General features: G+C 35.3%; 1 protein-coding gene across 2 annotated transcripts in view; it reads right to left on the bottom strand.

Moving 5' to 3' along the window:
* Window positions 1-21,337, bottom strand: part of LOC118535992 (multidrug resistance-associated protein 1-like) — an 86,897-nt gene that overhangs the window by 30,355 nt on the left and 35,205 nt on the right. Inside the window, exons 9-16 of one of the 2 annotated variants that reach the window (XM_036092669.2) lie at window positions 21,138-21,284; window positions 19,309-19,393; window positions 19,157-19,223; window positions 18,640-18,766; window positions 14,638-14,814; window positions 11,410-11,577; window positions 9,923-10,085; window positions 4,053-4,128 (exon numbers count right to left, since the gene is read on the bottom strand). In XM_036092669.2, coding sequence (XP_035948562.2) covers window positions 4,053-4,128; window positions 9,923-10,085; window positions 11,410-11,577; window positions 14,638-14,814; window positions 18,640-18,766; window positions 19,157-19,223; window positions 19,309-19,393; window positions 21,138-21,284 — 1,010 coding nt within the window. The remainder of the gene's footprint in view (window positions 1-4,052; window positions 4,129-9,922; window positions 10,086-11,409; window positions 11,578-14,637; window positions 14,815-18,639; window positions 18,767-19,156; window positions 19,224-19,308; window positions 19,394-21,137; window positions 21,285-21,337) is intronic. The other variant, XM_036092673.2, reaches the window with a different exon arrangement.

Genomic DNA, 21,337 nt, shown 5'->3' on the forward strand with positions numbered 1-21,337 from the left:
TTTATCTCTATACCACCCTAAACTGAACCAGATATTTTCCTACCTCCTTTAAAGCTTTCTCTGGCTTTGTAAAGGGCCACAAACACTTCCTCTGTCTCAATCTTGGTACATTTCTAACCAATCACGTGGTATGTGTCAATTCCTCTAGAACTGTATTATTGGAGAAACAGTTGGAAAATACCTAACAGCATGAAGAAAAGTAATGGCAAAGGAGGAGAGAAAAAAAGAGGAAGAAGAGAAGCAGGAGAAGGAAGATTCATAATCCTATGTTCCAGAGACATTCGGTGCTAACATGTTTGTGAATATTGCCACAGTCTTTCCTCCACATGTGCGTAGTATCATAATACACATGTTATTCTAAAACCATTCTTCAACTTTTAAACAACGTTATACATGGTCTTTGTAACTCAGTATGCAAGGAACCTAAAATATTATTCTATAACTGCATTATATTTTTCATTTTATTATATTAAGATTCATTTAAGAAACTCAGTAGTTGTAGTGGCTGTAGATTTTTCCTAGTTTTTTGCTGTAATGATCATTCTTTTTACACATCTCTCATTGTTCCTTGTAGGGACACAGAAGCATGGGGTATGTTAAGTTCTGAATTGAGTTTAATTTCCCCCCATTTCTCCATGTTTTCCATTTTATTTACCAGAATAAGAAAGGCTTTATTTGATCAGTCTGGTGGCTCTTCCCTTTCTATCTCTGGCACTAGTGTCAAGAAACATTCTGTGGGAGGTTGTAATACATGGCCTTTGTAGAATCAGCTTCACCATCAGGAAAAGATACACTATTTAACAGACACTTTCATTGGAACAGCTCCTGGTATATGATTTGGGTTAATTACTGTCATCATCCGTCAAGCCCTTGGCATGGCTTCTGTTTGAATAAGCAAATTCAGCATTGGTGTCAAGCCAAAAAATTAATTCTTAATGTAGTTGGATATAAAATGCTATGAAACCCAACTGTTAAAAGGGAATTAAAGCATCCTAATTAGACATAACTAACAAAGACCAAGAATTTATTGGACACCATAGAGGAGGGCATTGCTTTTGCAAACTACAATGTTACTTATTCTTTTTCCACAAAAATACTGCATTTGGTTCTGGGCACTCTACTGTGAATAACAGATTCCATCTGAATTTTAAAAGAGCAAATTATTTTATGCTGGTAGAGAAGTTTTAAAAATGAGTCTTGTGTTGTCCTTCAGAAAACCTCAGGAAAGTTGGCACAATACCCGTCTGCATATTTTTGTGTAAAAGATATAAAATTAACATACTGAAACCATTATCCCTGAACTGAGCATGCAGTTGCAAAGTATGGAATATGTATGGGAGGATTAAAGTGATTAAAAGAGTGACATGAAAGACAGAAGGGGGCAGTCTAATACTGAAATCACATTCCTGATTTATTTTATTCGAGGAAGATATTAATAAATATTTAAAGAAATAAAATAATTAATATATACCATGTAAATTTAAACCAGGAAGTGAAAAGCAATATGTAGAAACAGTTCAAATTATTTTAGTCCCCATTAGCGAATTGAACTAACGTGTCATAAAGTAATTCTAAGTCTTAAATTTCAGACATTATTTAGTCCAACTCCCTTTTTACCCCCCTCCTGATGGGCAGTTAGCCACTTTCCCCATGAACTAACTCTTCCATGAGGAAGAATCACTGCATTCTATCTCAGTATGTCCCGTTGTAGAGACTCTCTAACTGCTGTAAAGTTCCTGCCTGTGTGTATCTTCCAGCCCCTAGTCTATCTTAATGCTGCACTAAGTGGAAATTGGATAATTCTAAAAAATAGAAAGTTAGGTTAAAAAGTCAGAAAAATTTTCTCCATGTAATATTATCTTACCAAACAGTAAAGCAGATAAAAAATGAAATTTAGGATGAGAAGTAGCACAGAAAATAATAAACTAGGAAATACATAGGAAGTAGCCAAACATGCACATATTTTGGAAAAATTGTTTTGGTCTCTCAAACACAAGATAAAAAATGATTTAAATACTATGATGACAAACAAGAAAAGATCAGCATGGGGGAATTCATGGACCTCCAATAACATTTTCATCGCAGTTATTAAGAAGTAAGCTTGATACTCGTTGTGTTGACAAGAATGTAACATATTGGAATTGAGGCGATCTTCCCAATGTACTCAATCACTGTAGAAGTAAGTTTCAGAATGCTGGCTTCAGTCTGAGCCTCCACAACTTGAGAAATGTTTAGAAATCAATTCTGTAAATAAATTTTTATAGGGATTGGGATTCCTGTTTCAAGAAGAAACTTTCCAAAAATGATTCACAAAAACTTCAAGGGGTTCAATTTAGATATTGTGACTGACAATGATTTTATAAATAAGGACAACTGATTTATTATAGAGAGAAGGGTATGATTAAGTTAACAGCAATACTTACTGATTTTTAAGTTCTAAGCTTTTAAACAAGTTACATATTGACTACATGGTGAAACTGTACACAGGTGAAAATTCTCCTAAGGATTAGAGATGTGTAGATCCTATAGCACATGAATTTCAAAGTCTGGTTCACTGCTTCTAGATTCACTTCTCTTGGGGATCCTTAAAAACGGACACTCATTTAAATGAAAAGTAATGTCATAATGGTCAAAAAAATAAAATAGAATAAATGATGGATTAAAAGATCCTTGAGTGTTCTTTCAGAATTCAGTTACTTATTCATCCATTCAACAATTATTTATTGAACATCAGCTTATATGTTATTATAACATATAACACAGCTTTTTATTCAGTGTTTAGTTGAAACTTTTTAGATGACAATAAAGCAATGAACAAATGGAAAAAAATTTAGGCTGTTATAAAGCTTAAAACCCAGAAGTGAAAGACAAAATAAAAGTAAATAAATTCTCCAGTATACTGAAAATTAATAAGGATTATAAGAAAAAAAAAATAAGCCTGGAAGGGGTTGGGGAGTACTGTGACAAAATAGGGTGGCTAAACCCAAAATCTTCATCAATAAGGTAATATTTGAGCAAAGACCTGCAAAAGGTGGGTGAGCAAGTTGTATGGATATCTGAGACAATGATTTAGTTGATCTACTGACTCAGCTGAATCTGATATAGACGCAAAACTCAAACCTGCAACATCCACATCATCCACACATCCTTAGGAATATCCACTCTTTTCAAAATAAATAAATAAATTCAAGGTCCATTTTTTAATTCAAGGTCAAATCTACAAAATTCTGAGCCAATGGATCCCAAAGTGCTTGCTTCCTTATAATCCATCCCGATTCTCCATTTTAGCAATTTTGATGAGTGGCTGCTCCCTATAATTCTGTTTATTCCTATTTTTTTTTTCTTTCAGTCTCCTATTTGCAACTGCTGTGGGGAATACTGGGGCAAATAACAGATTAGGGTAATTTGCTTTAATTACTGTTCATTTTAGTCACTTTTGAAAAAAAAAGAAGTATAATATAACAAAATCCAATCAGGGTCAATGTTTTATGATTTTTATTTCTCTCACTTTCTCCTATCCTTCTTTCACTTCCTCCCTCCCTCCTTCCCTTCATACCTTCTCCCCCACCTCCTCCCTCACTTCTCCCTCCCTCTCTTCGTTTTTTCCTCTCTCTTGCTTCATTTAACAGATTCTTCAATTCCTACACCAAGTCCCTATTTCTAGGTCACATATCCTGGCCTGATACCCATACCAGTCCATTGTAGAATTCTCACATCTAAAGCTTATTTCACATTCACATCAGCAGTGGGTATGACTGTTATGGGTTGGGGACAGGGCGCACACGCACACACACACAATTCTGCTACTAGAATTTGTCTAGAAGTTATTGAGAGTCTAACGAGCATGTATTTCCCAAACTAAGTCACATCCATCTCTCTTAAAACCTTAGACACATCCATCTAACTTAGAGTTTAAAACCTGGAGACCACTAAGTACATATTGTAGCCATTATAATGTGTAGATCCTTTATAAAGGAAGCATTTTAAATGTTAAAAGGATTGTAATTAATTATTCATAATCCCAGTGAGCCTGGTATTATCCTAATACTCACCTATCATTTTGCTCCAAGATTTGGTCTTTCAGTATAGTTCTGGAGTTGATTACACTGACTCGCTTTAAAGCATGAGCTGGAGAGGAAGATGGTGAGTGCTTTCATATACATATAAGCAAACAATGCATAAAATAGAGAGAGATATGATGAAAGATTATACCGTTGGAGAAATTTTGGTTCTGGATCCACAGGTATACAGGGAGCCCTTTCATTTTTCCCATTACTTCCCCTTCACCTGAAGTATCTTCTAACATCTTCTAAAACTAAGATTTCATAATGAAAAAGCCTACACAAATTATTTTTTTGGACATTAGAGAGGAGTGTTAACTTGTTTTGGACTTCCACAGAATGGCTAGGTATTTGCCCAAGAGGAACATGACTCTAGTCTTTAAAAGAAAAATGCAATTTAATGAAGCCTTATAGACAATTTGATTATTATGAAGATTACTAATGAAACACAATGGTAAATTCCCCAAATCTCTGTCATGTTCTTTCTAATGTCACTAATACTAATAATAGCTTCCTATATGGCAAGCATTTTTCTAAATGATATATATATATATATGTATATATATTCTTGATCCCTACGAGGAAGATACTATAACTATCCCTTTATTCTAGGGATGAAAAGACTGAGGCACAGAGAAGTTAAGCAGGTCACACAAACCAAGGTCTCACATCTAGAACTATAAGATTGAGGTTCAAGTTACTGCTTATGAATTTGATGGGAAACATCTCAGAGCTTGGCTGAGTTTTGTCTTTTTTTTACAGTATAATACTTAAACTCCTTGAATTTCAGACTTCTCATCTTTAAAAAAAAGGAACTGGACCTGGGAATTTCTACAATCTCTTCTATGAATTCTATGTTTTCTTAGTTCTAGAAGTAAACATCTAATAGCCCTTAATGGAAAAATCTGACTTACACCAACCATCTCTACGAAACATGGTATTCCATGTCTCACAGAATGAAAATTTGATCTGGAGATGTTTCAGCCCCCTCCTGCCTAAGGACCGTTTTCATTTTTATAGTTTATAATAATAATTTTAAAATTTATATATTTGCAATTTATAGAGGTCTTTCACATACATTACATTTGAGTACCAAATGAGCTTGTAAGATAAAGAGAATAGTTAAGCTTATCCATATTTTGCAAAGGAAAAATAAAACTCAGATAGGATAAGTGACTTGCCTGAAACCAACAGTTATCAAAGAGACAGAGAGGAAGGGAGAGAGACAGAGACAGAGCAAACAAGAGTGAGCTGAGCCACACACCCCTTCCTGTCTCTTCACACCAAGTCAGTGTACTTGTTCCTACACATTTGATAAAATGTTTAAGAGTTTGGCTGGCCTCGCATGAAACAGATGTAGTATCAGATTCAAATTCTGCTACTTACAATCTGTCTTAACTTGTGCAAGATACCTAATCTTTGTAAAATCATGACCATGCGGTCTCAGGAGGTTTCGGGGAGGATTAAGTAAAGGTAAAAGTTGTGAATATATTGACTTACTACCCATGACATCCTCCTAGCTATCACCAGGATTGTTAGCGTGGGTAAGAAGTAGCCTAGGGGCGCCTGGGTGGCTCAGTCATTGGGCGTCTGCCTTCGGCTCGGGGCATGATCCCAGGGTCCTGGGATCGAGCCCCGCATCGGGCTCCCTTCTCGGTGGGAGTCCTGCTTCTCCCTCTCCCACTCCCCCTGCTTGTGTTCCCTCTCTCACTGTGTATCTCTCTGTCAAATAAATAAATAAAATCTTAAAAAAAAAAAAAGAAGTAGCCTAGACTAAACCTATAAATATGTAAATTTATCATTACTCTTCATATCTTTCTTCATTGACCTTTCTTCTCACCTCTGACTGATTCTCTAATATAATATCCCCTTAAGGTGAGATTTGTAGATTTTTCAGAGCTGGATGGAGTCTCCAAGATCTGATGTATCCAAACCCAAATTATACTATAAAAACTACTTTTTCTAAGTTATCTGTTATTAACCTTAATAGTAAAGGTGAGGATGATAGGAAAAGAAGAAAAAGTGGCTAAGTCGTAAGTAGTTTTGGAGGCAAGGGAATGATAAAAATGTGCATTGTTCAATTCCACATCAGCCACTAGGAAAAAAAAGACTTAGTTCAGTCCCATTTTTCATAAATGGGAAGAACCAGAGGTGTAAAGTCAACTCTATGAAGACTCACATAGTTATTCTGAGTCAGAACTAGAGCCTGGGGCAACCTGAAATTGGCCCAGTGTTTTTTCCACAAAATTGTGCTTACTTTTACTCCCACTCTGGTGTCACCTAAGTTAACCTGAATTTTAAAATGGAAGCATTGTGTACCTTTTAAAAGAATTCTTGAACAGACTCAAGATCAAAGAAGATAAATTAAAACATAAATGATAGACCACAGGGTGTTTCAGTACTGGGGATCATACCTCTCAAATTCCACTCCTTGTCTAGGTAATCCTTTTCCCCTAAATCCCAATAAAAATGCTCTCAGATATAATGTGAGTTTTCCCTACTACTTATACAAATAAGAAAAAGAAATGCCCCACAGGGACAGGCCTGCACCTCACATTGGTGGGTACCAGGGCAAGAATATAAATGAAGGCCCACATACCATATTCCTAATTATTTAACAGTAACAGATGGAGCCAACCAACTTATCATAAATAAGTTCTATTGCTTATCCCAACCAATACACCTTCCCAACCACCTGAAAGCTAAGGTCCATGTGAGAGTGTTTGAAATCCTAAGAGCTCCTTGGAAACGTAACAGTCCTAGGTGAGATAGTCCCAGTAAAGTCCCTTGTCCCCTTCTCTCCCACCCCAACCCCATCCTGCTGCATGTCTGGGGACACCCCAGCCCATATGTCCAGGCTTTGTTCACCCTAACCCATCCCTCCAAGAAAGAAAAAATTCCTCAGGCCAAAGAGTGGCAAATGCCAGTAGATTAGCCTGCCTTTGGGAGGATAGGACTGAGGAGCAAGTTTATGTTATTTGGGCAGAGAATTCTGGAACCCCAAAATATCTGGAATACTCAAAAAGTAGAAGATTGGAAGGAGACCCCTGATGGGCACAATCCTTGGGCTCTTGACCAGAAAGGCAGCTAAGAAAGGCCAGAACAAGGTAGAGTGTAGTACTAGGTCATGCTGGTCCAGATCTAAGAGCAGCACTGTAAGAACCTAACACTGGGGGCGCCTGGGTGGCTCAGTCAGTTAAGCATCTGAGTCTTGATTTCGGCTCAGGTAAGGACCTGAGGGTTGTTGGGATGGAGCCCCGTGTAGGACTCTGGGCTCTGGGCTCAGCACAGAGTCTACTTGTCCCTTTCCCTCTGCTCCTCCCCCCACTCGTGCTCACGTGCACTCTCTCTCTCAAATAAATAAATAAATAAATAAGAACTTGACACTGAATGTAACCTGGTTTGAAACTATTATTTAATGGGGTGGTTTATATCATCAAAATCTACTTTTGCCTTGCTCTGTGTGGGCCCTAAGGGAATTACACTATACATGACTGACCCTTTACAAATACCTATCTAACATCTAGTATCATCATGTGTAATTTTATGGTGGCCTTTAAAAAGCCTTTACATTTTTTTATTCAGCATCCAAAAAAATCAAAATCCCAGAAATATCCTTTTTCAAAAATGTATTATATTTTTAGTACAAAAATTATCTCTACTCATCACCTTCCTGAATTTTAATAGAGAAGACAATATTGAAGTCATTAGGGAAAAAAAAGTTCAATTTGCATTTTTCTAACTCTGGCATATTTCTGACAGTGAGGTAGTAACATCTATTAATGTCAGGCCAACTTCAAGAATAATACTGCTTTCCATTTGTTACCATAGAGGATTCATGTACATAAGAGGGTATATAGAAATAAAAGAGAAGGCATGATATTTGTTTCCAAAAACTGGGATTTTAAACAAGAGCAAATTCCACAACTTTCAAAAGATACACTGTTTATATTTTATGGTAAATTAAATATTGACCATAAAACTTATGCATTGCCTGCTTTTCGAGCTATATTTTCCAAAGTAATACAACTTATATTTCATGTGGCCTTTAAAATAAATGGCCACATGAAAAATACACTGGCTCATAGCATTCCAAATCATCCCATTAACTCCTGAGGAGACATGCTTCCAGCAGATTCACCTGTTTAACAAACAGCTACTGAGGACCTGTAATGTGCCTAGCATGAAGCTACCTAAAAGCTGGGAATAGAGAAAAATGACAGACCACATTTTCATCCTAGGAGACACTCACAGTCATCTCTTTCCTATACATACAGTAAGCATAAATTATTACTTAGCTTGGCCAAGAAGATAAGAGATCATTTTAAAAATTGTTAGCCATTAAGAGAAGAGAAGGTGCTTCTTTTACTAAGAATGACCATAGCTGGGACGCCTGGGTGGCTTAGTCGGTTGAGCATCTGCCTTTGGCTCAGGTCATGATCCCAGGGTCCTGGGATCGAGTCCCGCATCGGGATCCCTGCTCAGTAGGGAGCCTGCTTCTCCCTCTGCTGCTCCTCCCCCTGCTCGTGCTCTCTTCTCAGAAAAATAAATGAATAAAATCTTTAAAAAAAAAAAAAAGAATGATCATAGCCATCTGATGATGCATCAGATATTTCTGAATGCATCTACAGATAGAATATTTGAATTTGAGAAAGGAATAAAGACAAGAAAGACAAAAAATAGTAGTATATAACTAAAGTGTATTAGCTTAGGTCCAAAAAAAGAAATACATCAACAAAATCGCTTTGATTTCACAACAAATAATAAATTGCACTGATCCTGTTATAAACTGGTTTCATATTTTTATGACTTTTATAACTAGATACAGTGTAAAGTGATTAGTGGATATGAGTTCATATAGGAAATACTGAGATATAGCTCTGTATTTCCTCTGTTACCCTGAAATTATGAAGTAGGTAACTGATTTTATAGTCATTTCTCAGTGGTATTCTGGGAAGTTATAGGACAAGTATCATAGCGGTCTACCTGAGAAAGCATCTATAGATGGAAAAAGAGATGACGCACATTACACTTTCTTTTTTTTTTTTTTAATTTTATTTATTTATTTGACAGAGAGAGCAAGAGAGCACAAACAGGGGGAGCAGCAGACACCCTGCTGAGCAGGGAGCCTGATGCGATGTGGGACTCCATCCCAGGACCCTGGGATCATGACCTGAGCCAAAGGCAGACGCTTAACAACTGAGCCACCCAGGCGCCCCTACACTTTCAAAGATGAGAAATAACTGACCTCTAGAATATTAAGCTAATACTCGACTTCAAACATCCCTGTGTCTTAATTAGGTAAGGATCAAACCACTTCATTTACATAAACATGTATAATCTCAATTTAAAATGGTAGGAGTATAGTAACAAAAATTAGTAGGTAAACTCAATTGTTATCTCATAAAAGTTAAGACAAATATCATTCCCCTTTGTCTTTCCTCAGATTCCTTTTCTGTTTGTTCGTTTCTCCTCCTCAGCATGCAACAGTATGTTTAAAATATTTATTACTTACTTGACATGGATTTATGCTCCCTGTTCTTAATTTTAAAGAAAGTAGAATGTTTAGACCCATTATATTCTAGACCCGCAGTAGAGCTTATAAATCATCTAATCTCTTATTTCAGAGATGAACAAACAGATCTTGGGGCATAACATTTTGCTTAAAAAATCATAAATGAGGGTAATTTTTAGCTGATGTGTCCTAACGTTTGTTTCTTTTCTAGAGAAAGGAAGGTGCCCAGCTCCTGACTTAAGCAGGATGAATGAAGAAAAAGGCATTGTAAGAAATCACACAATTAATGGACTTTCGGAATGGCTAGGCACACGGCATCGTAGGCTTATTTTTCATTGTGCCTCACCTTTTTCTCGTTCACTGAAGGCCTGAAGCAAATTTGTGAGGTTTCTGGTTTTCGACAGCAGCTCCTGGTATGTTCCCATGTGTGCAACTCTGCCACTCTCCATTACAACAATCAGATCCATCTGTGGCAGAAGTGTGAGGTCATGTGTCACTAAGATACGAGTCTGAAAAACAGTGTTTTATTTCTTGGGTTACCAAAAAAAAAAAAAAAAAAGGAAAAATAATCTATTTTAAAGAAAGCTGCAATTTTTTGTTTTTTGTGTGTGTGTTGTTTTTTTTTTTACTATTTCAGAGTGTAATTGTTAGTAGGGACCAGTATAAGGCTGCATATATGTATTTCACAACGAATGATTATATGCTGTTAGACAAAAACCAGACAAACAAACAAACAAAAGATTGCAAGTGTTTTAACCCTCTGGTTCAGGTAGTCTTCATTCATTAAAAACGAATCAATTTCATAACAAATTTAAAAATTTCATATCTGTCATTCATGCTTACTTTTTAAAGGTCCTATAGCATTACAATAAAGTGTTTGATTCCAGTCATAATTCATAGTATTTATTTTTAAGTCTTTCCATATTATTGTACACATACCCATAGGATTGAACCAGAGGTTTTTATCTTGGGCTCATTTTAATAAGTAAAGACATTTATCTATTATTTACTTAGATATATACTTTAACATTTTATGCATTTATTTAACGTTTTCCAGAGTGCCTTATATTAACAAGTCTATAAATGCATATTATGAAGGAATGAGTACAGCCTTGTGGTCAGACAGACTTTTTAAAATCTCTGCTGTTCTTTTTTTTTTTTAATTAAAGTACGTTTGCACACGATGTTACATTAGTTTCAGGGGTACAACATAGTGATTCAACAATTCTACATGTTATTAAAATCTCTGCTATTCTTAAGCTAAGCTCCCTGTATCAAATCATTTTGAGTCCCAAGTTCCCTCATGGGTAAAACAGGAATAATAATACCTATTCAGAGACTTGCTATAAGAACTAAATGAACTAATTTAGCATCAGACATGGTATGCACTTGGTAAATATTAATTCCTTTCTTCTTGGCCCTTTCACAAGAGAGGTGAATTGTTACTATGTTAATAATACCATAGTTTTAAGTAATAAATATCAGTAAAATAATACTTTTTTTGCAAGTGCTATGTATGAAAATACCATTTAAAAAAAATCAAGTAAACTAAAACCAATTCATTCTGACATACAAATCCCCTTAGAGTATGGTATCAGTCTATAAGGTAACAATCACATAAATTATTGTCAGAGTAAACTTGTAAAAAAAAAACTTTAAAAAATATTCATTAAAGTTTATCTGTAAAAAGGTCAGTATGATATCCCCTTTTTCATATGAAATATCACTACTTTACTTCAACAAATGAACAAAATGTTGGAATTTTAGGCACAATGCTATGCAGATTATCATCTTCCCCTTTCCCCCCAAAAGCATAAGTGACACTACAGCTACCTTGTTTTTCAAAATACCCGAGGACCCAATCACTTTCTCAAAAAGTTGCTTTCCAACATGGACATCAACTGCAGCAAAGGGATCATCCAGGAGGTAGATGTCAGCCCCACTATACACAGCTCTGGCCAGACTGACGCGGTGCTTCTGGCCCCCACTTATATTCACACCCTGCAGATGGAGGAGGAGGAAAAAACCAAGACCAAAAATGTGTAAATCTCAAAGCACGTATAGTGACATCCAATTTCTCTTCTGTAGCATGGATAGAAAACAACTCAAGATTAGCCCTCAAACCCTTCTTTATTACAAAATCCAAAGGCCTACCCCCACCCCCTATTTCCAAGTGCTACTAACTTGTGCAAATTAACAGATGTATCTACTTTCTCTTAACTGCTTGCTCGCAAAAGTAGATACTAACAATTAAGGAGAAAGCAATTTCCAATCCCCTAACTCTGAAAAGTCATGCCTCTGAAATATTAAATAAGACTTTTGGCTGCCAACCATATACCGACACCAGGGATCATTTTTAAATTGACACATAGAAAATGGAGACTAATAGCTAAATTACCAAAGCAGTAATCACCATGTCCTATTTTATTCTGTAGAAAGATTAGTACAAGTCTTGTTGGCAAAAGTACAACTCTAAGAAGCAAGAATAAGGAATATACATCATTCCGTGTGAGAATTAAAGTCGACATGTACAGCCACATATAGAGAATTATGGGGCCAGGCCCAATTTACTTGATTTATTTTATATTTAGTGTTTATAGATCTGGCTTAAAAGCCCTCCTTGCAGCACAGAACTTAGCCAGTTACCTCTAATTATAAAATGCCATTGCTTTTTTGCTTTTCTCATCCTCCGCCTACTCAACAAATACCTCCTTTGTATAACCATATTCTGGGTGCTACGCTAACACTTGGGATTCAGAAATAAATGAAACTGAGCCTCTATTATGAGGAGGTCACAGTTTAGCAGGGGAGACAGGCATGAAAAAAATATATAAAGTAATATGATACATGTGTGCATGTGTGTATATATATGTGTGTGTGTGTGCTTCTGTGTGTGTGATTATAATAGCCCCTAACTCATGAGTGTGTCATGAGCATTTAATAAGATGAATATAAAATATTTACAACAAATCCAACACCAAGTACAGATGCAATCAACCTCACTATCATCACCCAATCACTCCTCTCTCCAGTGCATCCTCTGCCTTGTCACTGCATATCCTGTGATTATGAAATCACCTTGTTTAAACACCTGTGATGCCCACATCTCATCTGCCATCACCCACTCTCCCAATGCTGCCTACCAACAGACTAGCAGAGGCTGGTCACTCTGCTAGGGAGCCCATATCTTCCCTTTTCAATTCAAAAGCTATTCACCCTAGGAAGTCCTCTTTGAAAGCAATCTTCCACCCAGTATTCCAAGTAAACTGATTCCTTCCCACCATTCCTGTCCTGATGGTGCTCCATTTACTCATCCCATTGCCAGAAATGGCTATATCCACATCAGTCTCCCTCACAAGACTATGAGCTAAATTCATCCTTGCATTCCCAGCACATAGACTGTCTGATGATTAATATTAATAAAGGACAACTGATAATTTCATTGGCAGAGATCCACTAGACTGAAAATCTCTTGAAGGCAGGGTGATAGCTCTCTTGCTCACCATTGGGTACCCCACAGCAGAATAAAGGCATATAATAATACATTGATAAATATTTGTGGTCAATTGAAGAATGCCAAAGGAAAAGATAAAGGAAAGTGAGGAAAATATGGTACCCCACAGCAGAATAAAGGCATATAATAATACATTGATAAATATTTGTGGTCAGTTGAAGAATGCCAAAGGAAAAGATAAAGGAAAGTGAGGAAAATCTACATTTGTTATCTTGCGTGTCTCCTAACAGTTGTAAACAGATTGCCTTTTGAAATATTCAATTACATGTTTATTTTAAAGTATATCATCAGATTGGGAGACACTTAATAATAAAAAGTAGAAGTTATAAACAGCAATAACATTTATGCCTATATTAAATATATACTTCATATTTTGAAACTTTTTCTTTTTTAGATTCTTTTTAGTTACATATTATCAACTATTTCATATTATTAGTGATTGGCTTTATTGGCATAATATTCAGTATGTATTAACAAGTTTGAAGAAGTCACATTTCTGCATAATTTTAGCCATGGTGCCATTTTGCCTGCGGACAGTGAAGACACCAGAAAAAAAACAGAGAGGTGGGGAAAAAAATTAAATCTATTTAATAACTTGAGAAAATACATCTGCAAAGTAACAGACTATGAGCGAAGCCAACATAAGTCTACGTAAGAGGTAAATTTTGCCTCATTCTAGAGTTTTTTTAATATGCCCACTTTCTATGATTTTGTTCTCTATTTTATTTATCAATTTATATAAGAGGACTATTAAACAACAGGGGGCCAGGGGTAAAAATGCCTAACAATGCTATGCTCTCTTTTCAGAAATTCGAAGCACTTGGCAAGGATTATTTACTCATCTTCACAGCACACATGAATCGCAGGCAGAGGCTGCTTTTGCATTCATGTTTAATTAATGGAGATTTTAGTCACGGGTCGGAGATAATCTCTCGGGGTTCATGCTTTGGCTCACGCTATCTTGTTTTGTTTTGTTTTAACTCCAAAACACTGGGCAGCGTAATGACTGTTCATTAATGCAATGAAAATAAAATAGAACAAAGACTATGGGAAACAAGATCCTCTTAAGCAAGAATGAGCAAACACGGAGAAGGCACATTAATGACAGCATCGTCCCTGAGCCTTTTTAGAACCTGGCCTCGGTGCCACCACTGGAGACTGGCGCTCTGTTGCTACTGTCCTAGGCTTGACTTTGTGCAAAGAGACACAGGGAAAAAAAAACAAAAAAAACAAACTACCATTCACTCGTTAGTGAGCCAGCAATGAAAACAAAGTGCTGATGATCCAGTTGGTGGGCTTTCATTCCCCCACGTAGATCCTAACGACAGAATTTCCTGCTGATTTTAAATCTGTTTTCCAAATAGTCAATTACAGATAATTATTTGTCCTTAATATTGCCATCTCTTTCATAGGAATTCTGTAATGATTTTTAAAAAATTATAGTTGTGTATGGCTCTCTAGGACCTCAGGAAAAAGACTATAAATATTTTATTAGCACGGCTGAATGGAGTTTTATTCCTGCATATGATAAATTATATTTTCCTTACTCTTTCTCCAATCTCAGTTTGATCTCCATTTGGTAACTGCTCCAAATCAGGAAGGAGGGCACAGGCTTCCAATACTTGCTCATAAAACTGCTTCTGCATGATGGAGCCAAAGAGAATGTTTTCTTGTAAAATGCAATTCTGAATCCAGGCCTGCTGGGCAACATAAGCCACAGAACCCTAAAAAGGGAAGAAATAAAAGACATGTTCTTAACAAGGGAAAAGAAAAAGTTGCATATACCACGTTAAAGGAACATATTCAGTCCAGTTTTGCTTTAACTTTAAACTGAATTTTTAAAAAACTAGGTTATTTCTTAACTGTAAGTATATCGTATTTACATTTTAATTTTATACATGTTTCGTAGAGGCCCCTTCAAATGAGTTACTTTGTACTTATTTACTTTCATTGTAGTTTCTATCAAAGTTATCTGTCTCTGGTGGAGTTTTCTGGAAGCAGAGGCTGATTGTATTAGTCAGCTCCAGTTGCCGTTAACAAGATACCACAGACCGGATTGCTTAAACAACAGAAATTTCTTTTCTCACAATTCTGGAGGCTAGAAGTGTGACAAGTTGTCTGCAAGGTTGACGTCTTCTGAGGTCTATCTCCTTAGCTTGTGGATGACTGCCTTTTCTTGAGTCTTCACATGGCCTTCCCTCTGTGTGGGTATGTGTGTCTTAATTTCTTCTTCTCTTAAGAACACCAGTCATATTGGATTAAGGCCCACCCTATTATATCTTAATATACCCTTGCTAGACAGGGTATCTGGGTGGCACATCCATATCTTCCACACACTCACTGTTCCTATGCTTATTTTTTGATGATTTTATGACTCAAAATGATTCCTGAATATATGACAGTTTACTGTATAATATATCCTTTTAACTAACCCTCCTTTTCTTAGAGAGGACCCACAATATTTAAACTAGAGACTTACCTTTCAATCTGTCCCATGGACTCTATCCATACACTGATTTTAGAGAATTTATTTTGACTACACAATACAAGACACTTAAAGTACTTTTTGACCTACTAACCTACGTATATGTATGTAACTATTAGCCTTTAGATTTCTCCAGGTACTTTAAAAATCAAAGATTAACTTTAATTCTTCTTTGTTGAGCACGTAAGACATGGAGTGGCTTTTGATCCCAAACAATGTAATTCTGATCTGACTTGATCTTGAACACAAAAGTAATTGCTCTTGAATTGCTTTACCCTGAATAACCTTTGATTAAAATAATATTAAATCAATTCTCAAGTGATAGAGATTTTGAACACTTATATACTTAGCAAGATAAGGGGAACAGAGGAAGAACACCGAAAAAAAGACTGAAGAACAGGAACAATGGTGCAAAATATAAAACAGAAACTAAATACTACATTGAGAGCTATAGACTTGATGTGTTGGTATGACTGGAGCTGAAGAAGAGTTGATCCCTTTTCACAGAGGTATAAATTCTTCCTTTAATTTTTAGAATAATTATTATTTTAATTTCATATACAAATGAAAATGTGTTTTTATTTCATTTTATTCTTAATAATGAAACCATAATAGAAGTTTTGCTAATTCAAAAACTGTCTTCCAAATCCCTAAGGTTCCATTAAAGAACTGGATACTGAAAACTCTGCATGAATGGTGCCTGGTGTGAACCTTTGATATTGAGAACAAGGAGACTGAAGGTTGAATGTTGTGATATGATAGGCCTCAAAAAAGTGCTCATAGGAAACCTTGAGGAATAGAAAGATAAAACATAAAAGCACCTTGTAAACACTAAGTGTTACAAGTTCGTTATTATTATTAAATTAGAGATGATAAGAATGACAGTTATAAATTCAGGATTAAAAATGTTTTGAGGAGTTCCTGGGTGGCTCAATCAGTTAAGCGTATGACTTTTGGTTTTGGCTTGGGTCATGATCTCCTGGTCGTGAGATTGAGCCCCGAGACGGCCTCCGCGCTGGGCATGGAACCTGCTTAAGATTCTCAAGATTCTCTCTCTCCCTCTCCCTCTGCCTCTCCCCTGCCCTTCTCTCCCTCTCTTAAAAAAAAAAAAATGTTTTGCGAAATAATTTATCCCCATATCCTCATATCCTGCCATTGCTCCAGACCAAAGAACTTCCCGAAGGACAAAATTGTCAATTATATTGACAGATAGTATCTTCTCTCTTCCACAACTCTCGCTTAATATAAACAAAGGGTGTCCTCTCTGTCTTGTGATTAGTAACAGCATTGTTATAATTTCTTGCATCACCATGAACATTTTCTTACTTTCAAACCTTCAAAGGATCAGAAATAATCTTTAAATCTTACCATGAGTGCTTCAACAATCATAATAAAGATAACAATAACCATAAAAATTCACAGGGAGCTAGCAGACTCTGTGCCAAGAACCAGGCTAGGTCTTTGCACATTAATGCATTAGATGAAATCCAGAATTGATATTGTTTTTATCTTGATCAATTCCTAATTATTTTTTTTAATATCAAGTAAAAATCTGATAATTTTTCTAACTCTTCAGAGTTTGTTGTTTTTTATACTTTGATTCATTTTTTTATATCTGATTTAAACACTTGTCATAATTGATTTTAGTATCTCCCTCACTAGACAATAAACTCTGTAAAAAGAGGGGTATATCATATTCATGCCTGTTTCCCTGGTACTAAGTGCCAGGCACATAGTATGTGTGCAATAACTGCTCGGTAAAAATAGCTGAAGACACTAAATAAATGAAAATAAAGTCAATATGACAATCATATTTTTAAAGGATATTCACTGGCCTAAGATAAGTTACAGTCATCTTCAACTATAGACAAATGACTGACTATAATCATTATGAAGAACATAAGGGTACAAAGACAGTATACTTAAGGTTTAAATAGTGGTATTAAGTATAATCTTATCAGAAAAAGTCCCAGATACCAATAGTTGATCCTAAAATAAGTAATAATAATAATACTGAAAGAGAAAAGAAAAAATTAAGGGCTAATCATTAGAGGACTGTAATCAGGAAAGACATAAGGATATGAGGAAATACATATTATGAAGAAAAATGAAAGAGTTGGAGTTGATTCTTCCTAGAGAGAAAAACTGTGAAGAAACTGGTCTCACATCCATAGAACTTCTCCATCTTGTCAGAAGTGACAAGGAGGAATTAGGTTAGTATTTTACCTAAGAGTTAGTTAAATCTAAAACTCATTAGATAGTCTAGTGTTTCAAAAAAATAACAGTTGATTAAGAACCTGTTGAATTCTTATTCCCATTGACTTTTAAGAATAGAACAAAAGGCTTGGAGTAGTCCTCTCCATAGTCCAAGGGCTGAAATTAAAAGTATTTAAAAATAGTATTATTATTTAGACGAACCATGAAAGACTATGGACTCTGAGAAACAAACTGAGGGTTCTAGAGGGGAGGGGGGTGGGGGGGATGGGTTAGCCTGGTGATGGGTATTAAAGAGGGCACATATTGAATGGAGCACTGGGTGTTATACGCAAACAATGAATCATGGAACACTACATCAAAAACTAATGATGTACTGTATGGTGACTAACATAACATAATAAAATAAAAAATATATATATATTATTTTTCTGATTTTTTTTTTCTGGGTCAAAGATCCTACCCCTGAGCAACTACAAGACTTCTTAGAAATGTGGCTGTAATTACTTAGGTAACTTTGCAATGAATGATAATTAGAAACCAAATCAAATTAAAATATAAATTGCATTAGTTTCTCTATAATTGGTTGCAATTCAGTTAATATCATCAAACAATTACCATAAGCATTCATAAATGATTCACTAAAGTATTTGGAGGACAGAATGCTATTACTAATCCATCCATAGCTAATCAATTTTTGTGGAAATTGAAATGTTTGCTACAAACTAGAAATACCCATTAAATACTTGCATCTTCAATTTGATTTGATAAATTCTTATTGACGCTAACCATGTGTTGGCCATAGCCTATTACACTAGGAGATGTGGAATGAATGTATTGTTGGCTTTACCTTTCTTTGAACAACTCCTGTAAGTTTCTCCATTTCCCCCAGAATGGCAGAAAGCACAGATGATTTTCCAGATCCAACCTGCCCTACAACAGCTACTAAAGCTCCTTCTGGAATCTTTATGTTCAAGCTGCATGACAAGAAAAGGAGAGAGATGATATAGGAAGTTCTTGTTACATTTTTAATGTTTATTCCCAGATAAGTTAGAGTGCTGAGCATTGTCCTTGAAATTGCTGCTATTCCTATGATACTAAATTATTCTATGAATACCCAGCCATTACAAAATGCAAACAACAAATGCTGCAGAGGAAACAGAGGAAATGAATAGAAAACAAGAGTAAAAAAAAAAAAAATCCATAAAAACAGAAGGTATTATGAGAGGTTAAAAAAGAAAATTCTTGTAAATTTCAATATATTCATCTTTTCCTTTAAAAACGCTAAGAAATAAAAATATGGAACACTTCAGAATTTAATGCTAAAAAAAATTTTTGTTTTTCATTTTCCCCAAACCATGACTTACTTTTTTAGTACTGGAATCCCTGTTTTACCCCAAGAGAAGGAAGCATTTGTAAAACCAATGGCATGATCTGAGAAGAAAAATAAATACATTTTAGAGCCAATTATCTTTAACCCGGAAGTCAAATAAATATTGAATGCAGAGGAAATGCTGACCTCCTATGTAGTTTGTTTCAATATTTTGAGGATGAAGCTCCTCAGTGTTGAGAAAGTCTTCCAAACGATTCAATGATATTCTTGTCTATCAAAATAAACACAGAATTTATTTGGGGGTTAAGTAGAACTTCAACTAAAAAGACTTACAGCACGATTAAAAATTTGTGATGCAAATTGAAGATACTGATTAAATATTCAGCAAGCATAGCTTGAATTGTTCTAATGTTTATAAATAATCTCATTCCTAAAAAGAAAGAACGGCTTCAAGAATGAAAGATCAAAAAAGATGTCATTTATGCAGGAAGGCATGAGAAAAAGAAACAAAAATTCCTTCTTAACACTCTAGGAAAGCCATAATAACTAATTAATAATTATAGAAAGATTAGTTTTTAAAAACAACATCAGAACTGTTGAATGAATTTGGCTTCTGAATATTAAATGATAGCTCTGGCAATTATAACACTGGGTTTCAGTAAAATAGCTACAAAATGCTTAGCTACTATTAGGATAAATAAAATCAATTTTGTTTTCCTGAAACTGACTTACATGAAATCTCTAGTGCATTTTTATTCACTCGACGCTAGAAGACATCTATTGTTAGTGGATAAGATGAAACTGGGCCATGGTTTTGTTTACCAAGTGTATCATATTAGTATGCAGGGTTGCTCCTCTCTTTCCTTCTCTTTCTTTGTTTTGATAATTGCTCTCTGTATTTATTTAGTGAAGGCAGAAATGTACCACTAGGAGTTGGAGAACACTTTGAGATACCAGACCTTTAGCTGGATTCTAATTTCAAAAGCAAAACAAAACTTATTCTAAGAATGGCATTTTTCTTAAGAGAAGAATGCTATGAAACAAGTGTTAAAAGCGTCACATCAGTAGTACTTCTATGCCCTCTGTTGGTCATTATTAGTAAAATAACAACAACAAAAAAAGGCATGCTGTAACAAAAGTGGATTACTTGGTATTCACTATCTAATTCTTTATTCAAATAATATACTATTATTATAATTTCAATATAATTAATATAATTTAATATCATTATTACTATTATAGTTACTATGAAGTAACTGTAAATTACTATTTATTCAAATATAAAAATTTAAAGGCAAAGTTCTTAGATCAAAGAGCTGGTTCTAATAAGCCAAGCTTCACTTTGTTTATGAACTCAGACTTGAGAAAAAGGATTCAATGGGGGACACCCAGGCAATCCAAACCTGACATTCAAAAAATTTAACAGAAAATCTCAGGGCAGAGGATTCAAGGAACTCACTTCTTCACATTCCCTGTGGTTTTAGCAGCTTTCTACTCCTTATAGTATTCAAAGAGTCTCCAGAGACTGGAGATTACAGTATGGTTTGTTGGCAGACTGATATTAGCAATGCACTTGTCTCCCTGCTTTATTCACTCAGTGCAGATGAAATGTTGCTGAACCCTGGGGAAACATTCCTATCCAGTTCCATGGAAAGCACCTCGCTAAAAATTTTTCAATTGAAAACAGAAAATGAGCCCTTTGACGGCATGGCGTCTGACCCCAGCTTTTAAAAAGCTAAATAAAAGAAACTAACACTTAGCAAAGAAAACAAAATCTTATATTAAAATAGTTAAAAGTCATTTTGATAGAAGAAAAGCATAGGCAAAGAAGACATGATTCCTTCCATTCTTTAATGTTTTCTATTACTCATTAATTCAGGGAGATTAATTTTGAAAGCAGTGTAAAACCACCACAAAAAGCAAAATAAATAATGAAGAAAAGAAAGAAAGAAAATGTGCAAACCATAGACTCCAGTAGATGAATGATTTTTAGTTTAAGCATATTTCGGATGTACCTGGACCACAGCTGAGATTACCATTGGTAAATCAAACAAAGGAAGCCTCAAAATATTAAACAAAGACATAGATGTGAACACTTTGGTGGCTGTTAAAATGTTTCCTTCATCCAATAAGAAATAGATGCCAAATGTTGCCAGGGACACCTGAAAAATAGACACATGTTCCTTCCTTCAATTACTCAGTGCTAATGACAGGA

This window comes from Halichoerus grypus, chromosome 1 (genome assembly GCF_964656455.1).
Source record: "Halichoerus grypus chromosome 1, mHalGry1.hap1.1, whole genome shotgun sequence".
NCBI classification, from domain to species: Eukaryota; Metazoa; Chordata; class Mammalia; order Carnivora; family Phocidae; genus Halichoerus; species Halichoerus grypus.